This window comes from Labeo rohita, chromosome 2 (assembly GCF_022985175.1).
Source record: "Labeo rohita strain BAU-BD-2019 chromosome 2, IGBB_LRoh.1.0, whole genome shotgun sequence".
Classification (NCBI taxonomy): Eukaryota; Metazoa; Chordata; class Actinopteri; order Cypriniformes; family Cyprinidae; genus Labeo; species Labeo rohita.
Genome location: NC_066870.1, coordinates 9,238,297 through 9,253,506, shown reverse-complemented (window position 1 = coordinate 9,253,506; position 15,210 = coordinate 9,238,297). Strand labels below are relative to the sequence as shown.

The 15,210-nt window shown below is 39.7% G+C and overlaps 1 protein-coding gene across 1 annotated transcript in view; it reads left to right on the top strand.

Annotated features, from left to right (window-relative positions):
- The window catches only part of tmtopsa (teleost multiple tissue opsin a), an 82,250-nt gene that overhangs the window by 56,310 nt on the left and 10,730 nt on the right, over positions 1 to 15,210 (top strand). The window contains exon 3 of the mRNA XM_051125412.1: positions 6,242 to 6,475. Coding sequence (XP_050981369.1) covers positions 6,242 to 6,475 — 234 coding nt within the window. The remainder of the gene's footprint in view (positions 1 to 6,241; positions 6,476 to 15,210) is intronic.

Genomic DNA, 15,210 nt, shown 5'->3' with positions numbered 1-15,210 from the left:
GGGGGGCCACTCATGACCACTCCCCAACCGATGAGGGACGCATCCATCGCTAGCATACGCGGCGACAAGAGCTCCCAGCACCGGGCCCTGAGACAAGAACCAAGGTCTTCTCCACATGTCCAAGGCACGTAGGCATCGCCGCGTGACCTTGATCATGCAAAGCAGGTTTCCCCTCAGGGAGAACCCCCTTGGTCTTGAGACACCACTGCAGGGGTCTCATGAACAGCAGGCCAAAAGGTATCACGTTGGACACAGCTGCCATCAGACCCAGTAGTTATGAAACTGCTTCACAGTGAGTGCCTACTTTCACTCTCTTGACTGCCGCGAGGATGACTCAATCCGAGCAGGAAATAGACATGCCTGCATCGTGGTCGATCCCACACTATGCCTAGATAAGCGGTTCTCTGTAATGGAGAAAGCACACTTTTCTCTGCGTTCAGTCACAACCCCAGTTCTTTCATATGGGCGAGGACGACATCTCAATGCCGCACCGCCCATGCTCAGAATGAGCTAATACTGACAAAATGTCAAGTCAAGTCAAGTCACCTTTATTTATATACCGCCTTTAACAATACAGAATTGTGACAAGGCGGCTGTACAGTATTAAATAGGAAACAGTACATCAACAATGCCAAAGGCAACATTAAACACTCACATTATAGGTAAAGGTAGTTAATCAAAAACAATAAAATAAAATGCAATATTGTGTTAAGAGAAAGTGTCCCCAACTAAGCAAGCCAGAGGCGACAGCGGCAAGGAACCAAAACTCCATCGGTGACAAATGGAGAAAAAAACCTTGGGAGAAACCAGGCTCAGTCGGGGGGCCAGTTCTCCTCTGGCCAAAGTTCCCGTGGTCTTGTGCCGACAGCCGTCTAGGTGATGTGGTCTTTAATGTGGATCCGTCTCTGGGGCTCATCTAGTTGATGTGGACTCCGCTGACATTCAGGGCTGTAGAGGTCGTCTCTAGGTGCTGATCCACCGTCTGGGCTGGGTTCGGACTGGATCCGGGGGACTGCAGTGACCATCTGATCTGGATACGGACTGGATCTGGTGGTTAATGTGACCTCGGAATAAGAGAGAAACAGACTAATATTAGCGTAGATGCCATTCTTCTGACGATGCACCGAGTACATCGGGTGTTATGGGAAGTGTTCCCGGTTCCGGTTGACCTAATTAGTGCAGCCTAACAATCCTTTAACGGATTTGAATTATAAGAATGTGGATTTGTTATGTGTAAGCAAGGTTAAAGAGATGGGTCTTTAATCTAGATTTAAACTGACAGAGTGTGTCTGCGTCCCGAACATTGTAGGGTAGATTGTTCCAGAGTTTGGGTGCTAAATAAGAAAAAGATCTGCCGCCCGCGGTTGATTTTGATATTCTCGGTATTATCAAATTGCCAGAGTTTTGAGAACGCAGCGGACGTGAGGGACTATAATGCGATAAGAGCTCACTCAGGTACTGGGGAGCTAAACCATTCAGGGCTTTATAAGTAATTAGCAAGATTTTAAAATCTATACGATGTTTAATAGGGAGCCAGTGCAGTGTAGACAGAACCGGGCTAATATGATCATACTTTTTGGTTCTAGTAAGAACTCTAGCTGCTGCATTTTGGACCAGCTGGAGTTTGTTTATTAAGCGAGCAGAACAACCACCCAATAAAGCATTACAATAATCTAACCGTGAGGTCATAAACGCATGAATTAATGTTTCAGCATTTGACATTGATAGCATAGGTCGTAGTTTAGATATATTTTTGAGATGGAAAAATGCAGTTTTGCAAATACTAGAGATGTGGTTTTCAAAGGAAAGATTACCATCAAATAGCACACCTAGGTTCCTAACTGATGACGAAGAATTGACAGAACAGCCATCAAGTATTAGACAGTGTTTTAGGTTATTACACGCTGAGGTTTTAGGCCCAATAACTAACACCTCTGTTTTTTCAGAATTTAGCAGTAAGAAATTACTTGTCATCCAATTTTTTAACTACACAATCCATTAGTTTTTCAAATTGGTACGTTTCGCCAGGCCGCGAAGAAATATAGAGCTGGGTATCATCAGCATAGCAGTGAAAGCTAACACCATATTTCCTGATGATATCACCCAAGGGTAACATGTAAAGCGTAAAGAGTAACGGCCCTAGTACTGAGCCTTGTGGTACTCCATACTGCACTTGAGATCGATATGATACCTCATCATTTTACTGCCACGAATTGATGGCGGTCAGATAGATACGATTTGAACCATGCCAATGCACTACCACTAATGCCAACATAATTCTCAAGTCTATTCAAGAGAATGTTGTGGTCAACAGTATCAAACGCAGCACTAAGATCCAGTAGCACTAACAGAGAGATACAACCACGATCGGATGATAAGAGTAGATCATTTGTAACTCTAATAAGAGCAGTCTCAGTACTATGGTACGGTCTAAAACCTGACTGAAAATCCTCACAGATATCATATTTCTGTAGGAAGGAAGATAACTGTGAGGATACAACCTTTTCTAATATCTTTGACAGAAATGGGAGATTCGAGATAGGTCTGTAATTAGTTAATTCGTTGGGGTCAAGTTGTGGTTTTTTAATTAGAGGCTTAATAGCAGCCAGTTTGAAGGTTTTGGGGACATATCCTAATGACAGTGATGAATTAATAATATTTAGCAGAGGATCTATGAGATCTGGAAGCATCTCTTTTAGTAGCCTAGATGGAATAGGGTCTAGCATACAAGTTGTTGGTTTAGATGATTTAACAAGTTTATACAATTCTTCCTGACCTATAGTAGAGAATGAGTTGAATTGTTCCCCAGGAGATCTATAGCGCACTATCTGAAGCAACACTGTAATTGACGGCTGCATAGTGACAATTTTGTCTCTAATTGTATCGATCTTAGAAGTAAAGTAGTTCATAAAGTCATTACTGCTATGCTGATGGGCATAGTCAGTGCCTGTTGGTTCTTTATTTTTTGTTAACTTAGCCACTGTATTGAATAAATACCTAGGGTTATGTTTGTTTTCTTCTAAAAGAGTCGAAAAGTAGTCAGATCTGGCCGATTTTAACGCTTTTCTGTACGATAGGGTACATTCCCGCCAAGCAGTACGAAAAACCTCTAATTTTGTTTTCCTCCAGCTGCGCTCCATTTTCCGGGCTGCTCTCTTTAGGGCGCGAGTGTGCTCGTTATACCACGGGGTCGGACTATTTTCCTTAATCTTCCTTAGGCGCAGAGGAGCGACCGTATCTAGAGTCCTGGAAAAGAGAGAGTCAATAGTTTCTGTTACTTCATCAAGTTTTTCTGAGCTATTGGACATGTCAGTAAGGTTCAGTATGCAGATGCCCTGGCAGCCACAGCTACCACTTTTTCTTTATTTTATTTTATTTAGCAGCATCCACACACTTAGCGAAAGTACAGGGTGAGAGTGCAGTAAATAAATTTAATTCATCAGAATTAAATAACAATGGGAGAAGAACTAGACATTCAAAATGCACGTAGCTTTTTTTTACACATATATGAATGAATACAGCCCGCCCCCTCAAGGACGGATTGTACATGCTCAGCTCCCGAACAAACCACACATACATCGCTTGAATCCCCGTTCTTTTATTTATTTATTTTTTAAAAGCGAGAGCAGGAAGAAACGAGCGATCAAAAATGCAGTCAGCTCATATGCGGACAACATCAATCTCCTCGGAGAAAGATGAGCCGCAGCAGCGCGAGCTCTCACTCAGAGGGGGAAGAACCGCAGCGTGGGCTTCCGAGCCCCGAGAGAGAGCGCTAGATCTAAGGAGAAAGGCAGAGAAAGGGCGGACCCGTCTCTAACCCGTTCACAGATCTATGCTGCGATCCCCACGGCCGCAGTCGCTGCTCTGCCTCGGCAAAAGCAGGACCGTGCCGCGGGGAAGTTCACGAAGACTCCCTCCTCAAAGAGAGTCCTCCGAGAGTGAACGTGAGCAGCGAGAGCGCGGGCCGTCAACTCCCTCGAGAGCTGACGCAGCCCGCTTCGCCGCGAGCTCTCATTCAAAGGGGGAAGTACCGCAGCGCGGGCTTCCAAACCCAGAAAGAGAGCGCTAGATCTAGGGAGAAAGGCAGAGAAAGGGCGGACCCGTCTCTAACCCGTCCGTAGATCTAAGTGCGATCCCCACGGCCGCAGTCGCCGCTCTGCCTCGGCAAAATAGGACCCGAGCCATGGGGAAGTTCACGAGGGCTCCCTCCTCGAAGAGAGCCCAACGGGAACGAAGCGTGCGCAGCGAGTGTGCGGGCAGTCAGCCCCCTCGGGAGCTGACGCAGCCCGCTTCGCCGCGAGCTCTCATTCAAAGGGGGAAGTACCGCAGCGCGGGCTTCCAAACCCAGAAAGAGAGCGCTAGATCTAGGAAGAAAGGCAGAGATAGGGCGGACCCGTCTCTAACCCGTTCGTAGATCTAATTGTGATTCCCACGGCCGCAGTCGCCGCCCTGCCTCGGCAAAAACGGGACCTGAGCCGTGGGGAATTCACGAGGGCTCCCTCCTCAAAGAGAGTCCTCCGGGAGCGAAGCGTGCGCAGCGAGGGTGCGGGCAGTCAGCCCCCTCGGGAACTGACACAGCCTGCTTCGCCGCAAGCTCTCATTCAAAGGGGGAAGTACCGCAGCGCGGGCTTCCGACCCAGAGAGAGAGCGCTAGATCTAGGGAGAAAGGCAGAGATAGGGAGGACCCGTCTCTAACCCGTCCGTAGATCTACATGCGATCCCCACGATCACGGCCGCCGCCCTGCCTCGGCAGAAGCGGAAGCTGAGCGGCGGGGAACGCAAACGCTGGCAGTCAGCTCCCTCGAGAACTGACTCCCATGCTTTGCTCCCAAACAGACAACAAATAGGCTGTGTGTATCGCCACCCGAAATAACACAGGCAGAGAGGAACACACAGTCGAAATGCCGCTGCTTATATTCGTAAGAATGCTTTGTAGGACATTGTGACACTCTCAAATAAAAGCTGTGGGAACTAGCACAAAAAAACAGAGTGACACACACACACAGAGCGCTTGCTGAAAGACAGAAGCTGCCGGCTGCATGCACTGCACGTGCTTTTAAGCTTCCTGGTCTCTACCCCGCCTGTGACGTCTCGCTTCTCCATTGGACTGTTTGCACACGTGTTTCAGAGCGTGGTCACGCTGGAGGCGTTCCCAAAGCGTTTCGACGCAGCTCGAGTTCCTGAAGGGGAACATTATTTTATATGAAGGGGTTAATTTGTATTTTATTTTATTGACAAAGCGTTTTAGTTTGACTTGTTTGTATATAATATTATTAGATCAGTTAACATTTTGAGCTGGTATATGGTCATGTTACAGTGTGCCCCACCTATGGAGCATGTTGTCACTTTTTTCTTCCAAAATATTGACTTATGCACTGTCATTATCTATAAAATCAAGCATGGACATTTTTATAAAGAACTTAAAGATTTACCCGTTTTACCAGGCTTTCAGTATTTGACTAGTCAGTTGTGAATGATTTGTTTCATTGTTTTATATTTTTAAATATTAGCATTTAAATATTATCTTACTAAGACATATTATTGGGAGACATAGAGTGACAGCTTATATTTGCATTTTATGTAGGTAGTCTGCTAGATCTCATCGATTAGAACTTATTAATCTTACTTTTTCATCGCATAAATATCAGCAGCTGTACCAAATGGCATATTTTTTGCTCAGCTGTTTTTTTCTTTCCTGCTTGAACTTTATACTCCTCTATATCAAGATTGCTAAAAAGTTGTCTAAGGCTATGTGAGGATTTACAGGGATAATTGCCTTAATGTAAAGTGAAATTATTTGTGGTACCCTTGGTGCATAAATACCCCTGAAAGTCCCTGAGCCTTGAGTTGTTGAGCAGTTCATGGGAGGATACTGATTTGCTCTTGATTAATACTTTATTGATCCCCCTGGGGCAAGTGAGTAAAATGGAAGTTTTCTTAGTCAGCAGTGTTCTAGCTTTTACAGAGAAATGCTAATGGAGATATTATCCAACTCCTAAACACTTGACCATGTCTAATTAACTTAACAGATGCTTTTCAGTCACAATGAATTGCTAAGATTTTGATGATTAAAAAATGTATGCTGTTGGGATATGTTTACTGTAATATTAACAGTTATAGGCCAGCTATACCTTCTATACTGTTATGCTCTGGATAATATTATATCTGTTTTACAATACTACTTAACAGTGTTACTGATGATGATCTATCTCATTGTCTCTGTCTATACCTGATCATGAAGGTCAGCGGTGTGAACACGCCCATGAGCCGCAAAAGAGAGCACCGGGTTCTTCTCATGGTGATCACCATGGTGATCTTCTATCTGCTCTGCTGGCTGCCTTATGGGATCATGGCTCTGCTGGCCACCTTTGGAACCCCAGGACTGGTAACTGTGGAGGCTAGCATAGTGCCCTCCATCTTAGCGAAGACTAGCACGGTCATCAATCCAGTGATCTACATCTTCATGAATAAACAGGTGAGCATAAAGAAAGGTATAGTCCCAGGGTTTGGCATAAGTCAAATGAGTTTGAATTGGAATGACTGGTGGAATAATTACTATTTAGAGATACAATTTTTCAGTTGTTCTCTGTCTGTTTTGTTTTGTAAGTCTGTTTAATGTTGTTTTGCTCCATGTTGAGGACTTGGGGGGTAAATTATTCTGTGGTAACTGTGGCTATAGTCCATAAAATGGAAGTACACTGAATGTATTATTTATAGTATCTAATCAGGTTTCTTCATTGTAAATGTTCAGTTTGAACATTGCTTGGATGCAGTACACATAAACCTAAGATTGTTTGTTCACTGAACTAAAATCACCTTTTTAAGATGGTACTACATAACATCAGAGTATTACCATTTCGAAATGCAATTAACACATGACGTCTGATGTGACTGTCTACTTATTTAATTACAATGATTTATCAGTTGCAACAGCTGCTCTATGCTATTTAAAACAAAAAGCTCTAAATGTTATTCCATAATAAATTAGTTATTTGAGCCAAAGTGAAGGGCTTTCTTTAAGACAGTGGTTCTCAACTCCAGTCCGCGAGGCCCACTGCTCTGCACATTTAACATACCTGATTCAGATCATCAATTCATTAGTAGAAGGATCCATGAACTGAACTGAGTGTGTCAGATTTAGAAACATACAAAATTTGCTGAGCAGTGGGCCTCGAGGACTGGAGTTGAGAACCACCGCTTTAAGATACGAACCACAATGCAGTGTTTTGACAATTTGAGAGCCTATGTTACAAGAGATATTTTTTTTTTAATTTAGAGTTTAAAAAAAAAAATGATATCAAGGTTCTGAAATGTGAAAGGTGGCAAAATGATTTTTGTATTTTGGCTTACATTAACAATTTGTGTGGTGTATGGGGTGCCACAGATGATCTCCAGAATAGCTGTGAGCTCCCTGTACCTGTGGACCATGTAATGTTGTGTCACAATACACCCATTGCCAATAAAATGTATTTAAAAATTTAACTTTCATTTTTTTTTTTTTTCAATTTAATTCAATTTTAATTCTACTTATTTAATTCAACTTACAGTTCTGCATCCTGTTTGCTACTAATTTAGGAAAAAGGTGTTTTCAATTTAATAATGAATAATGTAAAACCATGTGTAAACAAAAGATCAAAATCCTGGCTCTGGTGGAATCTGCTGCCTTTTTTTTTTTTTTTTTTTTTTTGTACAAATTCTGTGTGGGCCTGCCCAAAATTGACTGGTTCTCCAGAATTTTGCTCACATGAACAGAAAGTAGCTTCATAAAAGCTTAGTGTGCTGAGCCATTCAGTGATATCCTGAGTCTCCAGAAAGTGGGTGCCAGAGATGTTGTGGTCCAATCAATCTACACTGTCAGTTTGATAAAAGATAAAAGTGATGTGACTGGTTAACTGGCGCACTCTCATGTGAAACAATCCAATTCATTGTTCTTGTTGCACCATCCGTCAAAGTGTCAGCTGTGCAATGTGGCACTGATGAAGAGGGTAAATAGCAGCCTGTCCCCACCACATGTGATTAGGGACCTACAATTTATACAAGTAAATCAAGCTTCTGGCAACTGAGGAAAAGGTAGACTATGTTAAAACTCCCCTAACTCAAATAAAGTTGACTCTATTCGGCTCTAAGAGATCATTTTTAGGGCAAATATGTGTTTTTCCTCTTGTGGAGTCTACAATTGGGTTGTCGTGATGCAGGAAAGCAGGTCTCACTGGAGAAAGATGGAATGCCATGCAAAGGTCATAAACGGCCTGTCAGCTCAGCAGTTTGAAAAACACATCAGTTAGAAGCTTAACTTCCTCTAAATCCCAGATATGGTTCACTCTAGGCACCAGACTCTGGTTTGATTGATGGAACTTGTCATTTGTCTTGTCTAGTGTTGTGTAGAAACCAAAGAGCACAACATGAAGTTTCACATTCTATGTAGCTACTGAATGGAATGCTAATACATCCACACTGTGAATATCAGCCTGTTTTGAAAGATTCCTTCGCTCAAGTCTCTTGTGTAGCCATTAAAACATGGATTAACTTTGCTTGGTCATTATTATCATTAGTGGTTCTTGCTAAGGTATTCCTTAACCAACTCATTTCTGTAAACCCCTGCTGCATAGAACTGTACGGTTCTTGTAATACTACATAACCCTCTGCTTAAACACTGTATCACAATACATTAGAGTTTTGTATAAAAAAACTAGAGTTGCATGGTCACACCTTGGGGTAGTCAAGGTGCATTGGGACCACACTATTATCTAATTAATTGATTCAAGATGGAAATTAATGTCCATTTACATACAAGCAGTATGTAATTGCCAACTAACATATATATTCAGTTTATTCAGCAGCTACACTCTAAACCAGGAGTCTCCAACCTTATTTAATTTTTTTTTAAATGAAAGTGGCTGAGAGCTGCCTGTGTATCTCTTAAATAATGTATCATAACTCTCAAATTAACAATCCAAACTGATATATACTTGAAAGAGCCTTTGTATACACATCATCCTTTAATGTAAGAGAACCGAACAGAATAAAAAAAATACAATTCTTTGTGAAAAATAGTACTTTGCACATTATTCTGTAGTTGTCTACACATAACTATAGTTGTTTTTGTAGTGCATCATAACTAAAGATGAAACTGTATGAAAATTTTACCTTAAGATGTAACATGATCAAAATGATCACGTTACCACAGTATTGAAATCTTCAAGAAGTATTGATACTAGATGCTGAAATGATTTCAACAATTTGAATGTTGAAAACCAACAAATAACAAATAAAATTAACAGAACAGTGCACTTTTTGTTTGCATAAATATTAAAATAATAACAACAGAAAAAAAGTTTTATAAAATAACGAACCTCACATTTCAACCTTTAAATCATTTTTAGGAAAAAGTATGAGTCAAAATGATAAATTAGTCGGCGCCAATAGCCTTGTGGGCAGCATGTTGACATACAGCGCCGTTGCACTCTGGGTGTCTCATGTTTGAATTCCAACTCGAAGACCTTTCCCACTTCGCTTCCTGTTCATTTTGATCTGTCCTGTCAAAATAAAGGAAAACAAATCCAAAAAACAGATCTTTAAAATGAGAAATTATCTACCTTTTTCTTGAACGCGGAAGTCTTGCCTGACTTGAACGATGCTTTAGATTTGCAGTCGCTGGTGTTTCTAGTCAAATTAATGTATTTTCCGAGCAGACAGTTACATTTTAAACCTCTAAAAAAAGTTTTAAAAAGCATATGGTGCCATAGTTTTATCACTTTACAGTGTTGCAATGACCGTCTTTTTTGCAGTAAATCACCTATTACAGTTTAATGCGTGACATGAAGCTTCATGATGACATGAAGCGCCCCGCGTTTAGCTGCACTGAAAACAGATGAGCGCACATGTCATATATACAGCTCCTGAGCAGGGCGAAGTTCCGAGGATTTTGTCCACAAATTGATAACATCACACATTATTTTAACATTTTATTTTATAGTTTCACAATACTGTGTGTATTCTAATTTATGTAATGCAAGCCATGCTTGTTTTCTTTTGTCATTGTTTATGCAAGGCATACAGCGCTGGACATGGACAGATTTCCTGGTATGCAAACCTACTTTACAGGACTTCCTTAAAGGGCTCATCAGAGCTCAAGTTCACTTTTACATGTTGTTTGAACATTAATGTGTGTTGGCGGTGCATCTACAAATCTACCCTATAATGATAAAAATCCATGCAGTGGTTTTTAATTAATCTGTAAAAATAATATTCCTTTTTTCACATAGAGCAATTCTCATATGCCTGTCGTTGTGGTGTCACACCGACAAAGGCCGGTCCAGCGATAGTTGATTGACATGAGCGTTTTACCTCAGATCAGCTGTAACAGTCCGCCCTCTTTGTTTCGATGCCGGAACAGGGATGTAAATTAGGCAAGAAAATCTCAGATTGAGCGATAGAGGTGTTGTGTTGCTGGATGTAATAATGAACGTAGTGGTCGTCATTTACTCCCGACATCTGAGCCGCTGACGATGCAGTAGATTACGTTTGTTTGTGAAGGGAATGCGCCTCCCGATCTACATATATCCGTATATGTTCGCACGAATTATTCATAATCCAGCTTTACTTACAGCAGAAGTGAGTTTAACAGTTTTTTTTTTTTATGAATCTCTGTGATCGCCTTTCCTAATAATGTGCTAGTTTAGCGGCTAAACGCGGCTAAATGCGGCTAAAGTAAACAGGCTCGTCTCTCCACAGAGAGAAGAGAGGGGCGGGGCGAGCAGAGCTCATTTGCATTTAAAGCTGCCTCGACCAGAATGAGATGATTTTTGCAGAGTTGATTTTGGCAAGGTAAAAAGGGTGTTGTTTTACACAACCATTGAGAATTTTTAACCAAAGTATATTATAGACTTTTCATTAAGATCCTAAAGAATTATATCAACTTGTGGAAAATGGGCATCTGATGACCCCTTTAAAGCTTCTGTAATTACTGTGGCAGCCATCAACAGCACAGCCTAACCTTGCACACATTTTTACATTTAGTTATATTGAAAAAGCATCAGTTTAAATAATTTTCTATGGAGACCAGAAGACAGGAACATCCAAATTGAAGTTAGAATACATCATGGCAGCGCTCATCTTTTTTTTTTTTTTTTTTTTTTTTTTAGAAAAAATGGTGGATAGGCATTTTGTCTGCTCCATAAACAATTCTACACAGACTTCCTTAATATCTGAAGAGAAATGGCAGACAGGCTGAATGAAAATGTAAATCCTCTGTCTGAATACATATACAGCACCTTTGTCAAATGGTGCTATATCCACCTTATATTTTCCATAAGAGCGGGTGTGGCCATTTGTAAAATGTATGGGTCTGTCTTCTGGTTTCATCCGCATCCAGGTATTTTTAGCTGTACAAAACAGCTTGCTTTGCTACTTAATATTGCAAATTGGTGCAAATTTCACATAGGAAACACACCCCTGGACACCTAGTTTTCTGTCACTTCATATGGTGTAGGAGAACCACTCTGTGCTGCATATGTGTGTGTTGCATGCATTTGTGTTTTAGTAACTTAAAAAAGCAGTTATGAGTCAAGTTAAGTCACCTTCATTTATAAAGTACAAGAAAATAATCAATTAGAATTCACTTTTGCTGTAAAGTAGCTCTAAAAAGACAATAGTAAACAGTCATTATTCAGTTGAAATTTGTTCAGTGTCAATTCAGTTTGGTTTAATAACTGTGTAAAGTCCATCATTTATAGAAAGAATTTAATTAATCTGTAAAGCAGCTCTGGAGAAAACACTCATCATACGGCTCAGTTCAATTTTCGTCCAATAGTGTCTGTTCAGTCAGGTCAATAATATTGCCAAATATTAATAATATTGCCAAAGTGTCCCTAACTAAGCGAGCCAAAAGGCAACAGTGGCAAGGAACCTAAACTCCATCTGTGATAGAAAAAGAAGAAGAAAAAAATAACCTTGGGAGAAACAATGCTTGGGCCAGTTCTCCTCTGGCTAGATGAACGAACTTTGTGTTGGTTTAATTCTAGGCTGCATGACAAGTCAAACTGCGTAATTTTACAAAACATGCAATAAAAAATAGAAAGCAAAATTCTACAGCTAAAAATGACATCGTTTTTTGGCTGAAACAGAAAAAGGTCAAATCTATGAGACAAAAATGTATGCGTAAATTCAAAAAAAAAAAAATATATATATATATATATATATATAAAATATATATATAATATATAAAATATATATATTTTACTCGAAAGTATGAACTGTTAGGCATTATAGTATACTGTATTGAAAAGGTCTCATAGCTGTTTCAGGTAGAGACCAAACACTACCAAGTACATGTAAACAGTATGTGCCTTTTGGAATGCATTTTAGTTTGTAATCAAAAAATGTTAAAAAACTATAGTAGATCACATATGTATTAAGAGCAGGTGTTCTCAATTCAAATGAACCCCTGTACAACACAACACATCATCGATCTTAAGATAATTATATTGAAGTGAATTATATGCTGCTTTGGTAAAGTCATGTGACATCCAGTTGTGTTGTGGTGATATTGTTAATGCAGTGTTTTCTAATGTTATTTTAAAATGTCAGGAAATTCAACCAATAGAAACTGGATCTCAGGTATAGTGAATAAAGACAATGAGTAAAACGGCAAACGGGAACTGTTTTACAGTGGGAGTGCACTTGAACTGGATAGATAGATTGACAGCTCTTGCATTTATCGTTTACTATAGAAAAGAAGCACAACTGGAAGATCAGCACTCATTCACCAGCATCTTATTATTCCTTATTCTTTACATGTTTACAGATGCAAGTAACTCTTACGTTAATGTTTATGAGAGATCATTGTCATGTGCAGGATTTTTCATCTTTTCCTTTTGTCTCATTTGATTGAGGGGACTAGTACAACCCTGGCCCCTATGTAGCCTCGCCACTGGATCCAGTCATTGTCTTCCGCTGATGTGGCTTCCATTAGTTTTGTGGTCTGCATGTGACTCAAAGGCTCTGCCTTCTATTCTGGTATAAAAGCTGTTGTCGGTTATTAAGATCTGATGGATGAACTCATGACTCTATTAGACTGTAGTGGACTGTCAAATGTGATAAAACTCTCATTATTTTTAATATTACATTAGTCACTGTCACTTGCTATTGTTAAGCTATTGTAGGCTGCCATCTGAACAAGACATTTCAGAACTTACCGTAATTAAATACGGTTGTCAGTCCCAAACACTGACAGTGAGAATGTACACTGTAAAAAAAGTCTGTAAAATGTACAGTAAAAAAACAGCAGCTGTGGTTGCCAGAATTTTACCGTAAAAAACACGATAGCAACATTTCAGATTTTACGGTTTTAACTTAAATTTACAGTTAAATACTGTAATTTAATTAACTAATATAATGTTAATATATCTACCTATTGAAGTACTGAAATCTGTTTTCTACCTTTGTAATACACTGATAACCACCAAATGTAGGTGGTGATGGGAAAGTCACATGATGAACCAAAGCCCATCACAAGCAGTAACATTTCAAACAGTGAAATGTAACGCAGGGAATTCTGGGAATGTCAATTTACGGTTATTCACTGTAACTTAGACGTTTTTTTTTTTTTTTTTTTTTTTTTTTTTTCACTTCCAAAAAATGGTATACTGCTGTAAAATTACATATAATGTCCAATACAGTTTTTCACTGTATATACAGTAGTAGGGGAATTTACTGTTAACCATTTAACAGGTTTTTACTGTAGTAGTTTTTTTTTTTACCGTTAAATACACTGTCATTTTTTACAGTGTAGCCATTAAATATTAATCTACCAATCTAATGATTTAGGCACCTTCATTTTGGCTATACTGTGTCTTAACTTAAGCCTATAGCTGATTTAACCTAGACTGGAGAGTGATTAGATAAAATATAAGAAATGAAGTGCAAATTGTGTCCATGTTAACCACTAATCACTACCCGGAATACACTAGCAACCTCCTAGCAATGTCTTAGTGACTATCCAAAAAATCCAAAAAACACATTACAGCAACATGCTAAAAGGACGTTCATAAAACCTTAGAAATTGCATGGCAGTTGCCACCACCAACAGCACCCTAACATAGAGGTGTGAATTTTGGATGTACAAGCACCACTCTAAGCTCGACCACTCCACACCCTTCAAAACATACTGTTATCTCTCCTGAATCCAGTGGTTTGAATATACTAACTGCTAATTTGTGGTTTGAGTCTCTTTGTATAGTTTCCTTTATCAAATCTCATTTTGATTCTGAATCAGCAAGATCCTAATGCCATCCTTATGCTTGTTGAAATGGTGATCAGCAGAAATGCAGATGTTGCTGTCTAGACCTATGTTTAGATTCTATATCAGTGCATTTTGTTCAGCTGAGGTTAATTATGTGTCCAGCTCTATGCATCCCATTCCCACTTCTTTATAGTGTTTCAGTGACTGAGAAAAAAAGGAACACAGCATTCATCCTGCTTGACTAATTACCTTTTTGTTTTGATATGCTTCATCCAACAACTGAATGTGCTGTAGTTATTAAAATAAATGATAATGCAACACTGTCAGCACGTTTTCTCCAGTGTGGACAGTGCTTAAGTTTTGGTTGTGCTATATAGAAGGAGCACAGCTACTGCAAGCTGCTTTTTTCTGAAGTAAAGCAAACATCAGAAGAGTTCAGAAAATATGTTTTACCAGTTGCATACAGATGGACCAAAGGCACAGACAACAAAGAAACTGCAGGGAAGCATAAAGTCATGTCAGTCATTGAGACAGCTCTCTCAACACGGTTCACAGTCACTCTTGTTAGATGTGATGTCATATCAGAATTTCTGTCCTGCTTTGTTGCGCAGCTTTTATCTTGTGTCTAACAGACTGCAAATTTTTATAGATTAGTCTCATTGAGGAGTATGCTCGTAGTAGGTTTAAAACTGACAATGTGCAATTAAGCCATTTGACATGAAAAAGAATGCTGATGTAATGAATATACACATATGCTGTACAGCATTTCTTTAAATAGTTTAATACTGAGCAATGTTGGACATTAACAATGCATTTTACTCTGTCACTGACCCTAAGTACAATTTACAGTATGCTTTTACTTCACTACATTATAAATAATAAAATCTGACTTCTTACTCGGCTACATTCCAGAAAAGATGTACCTTCTTGTTTTGATGCGAGTAAAATCGTTATCCCCTACAGCGATG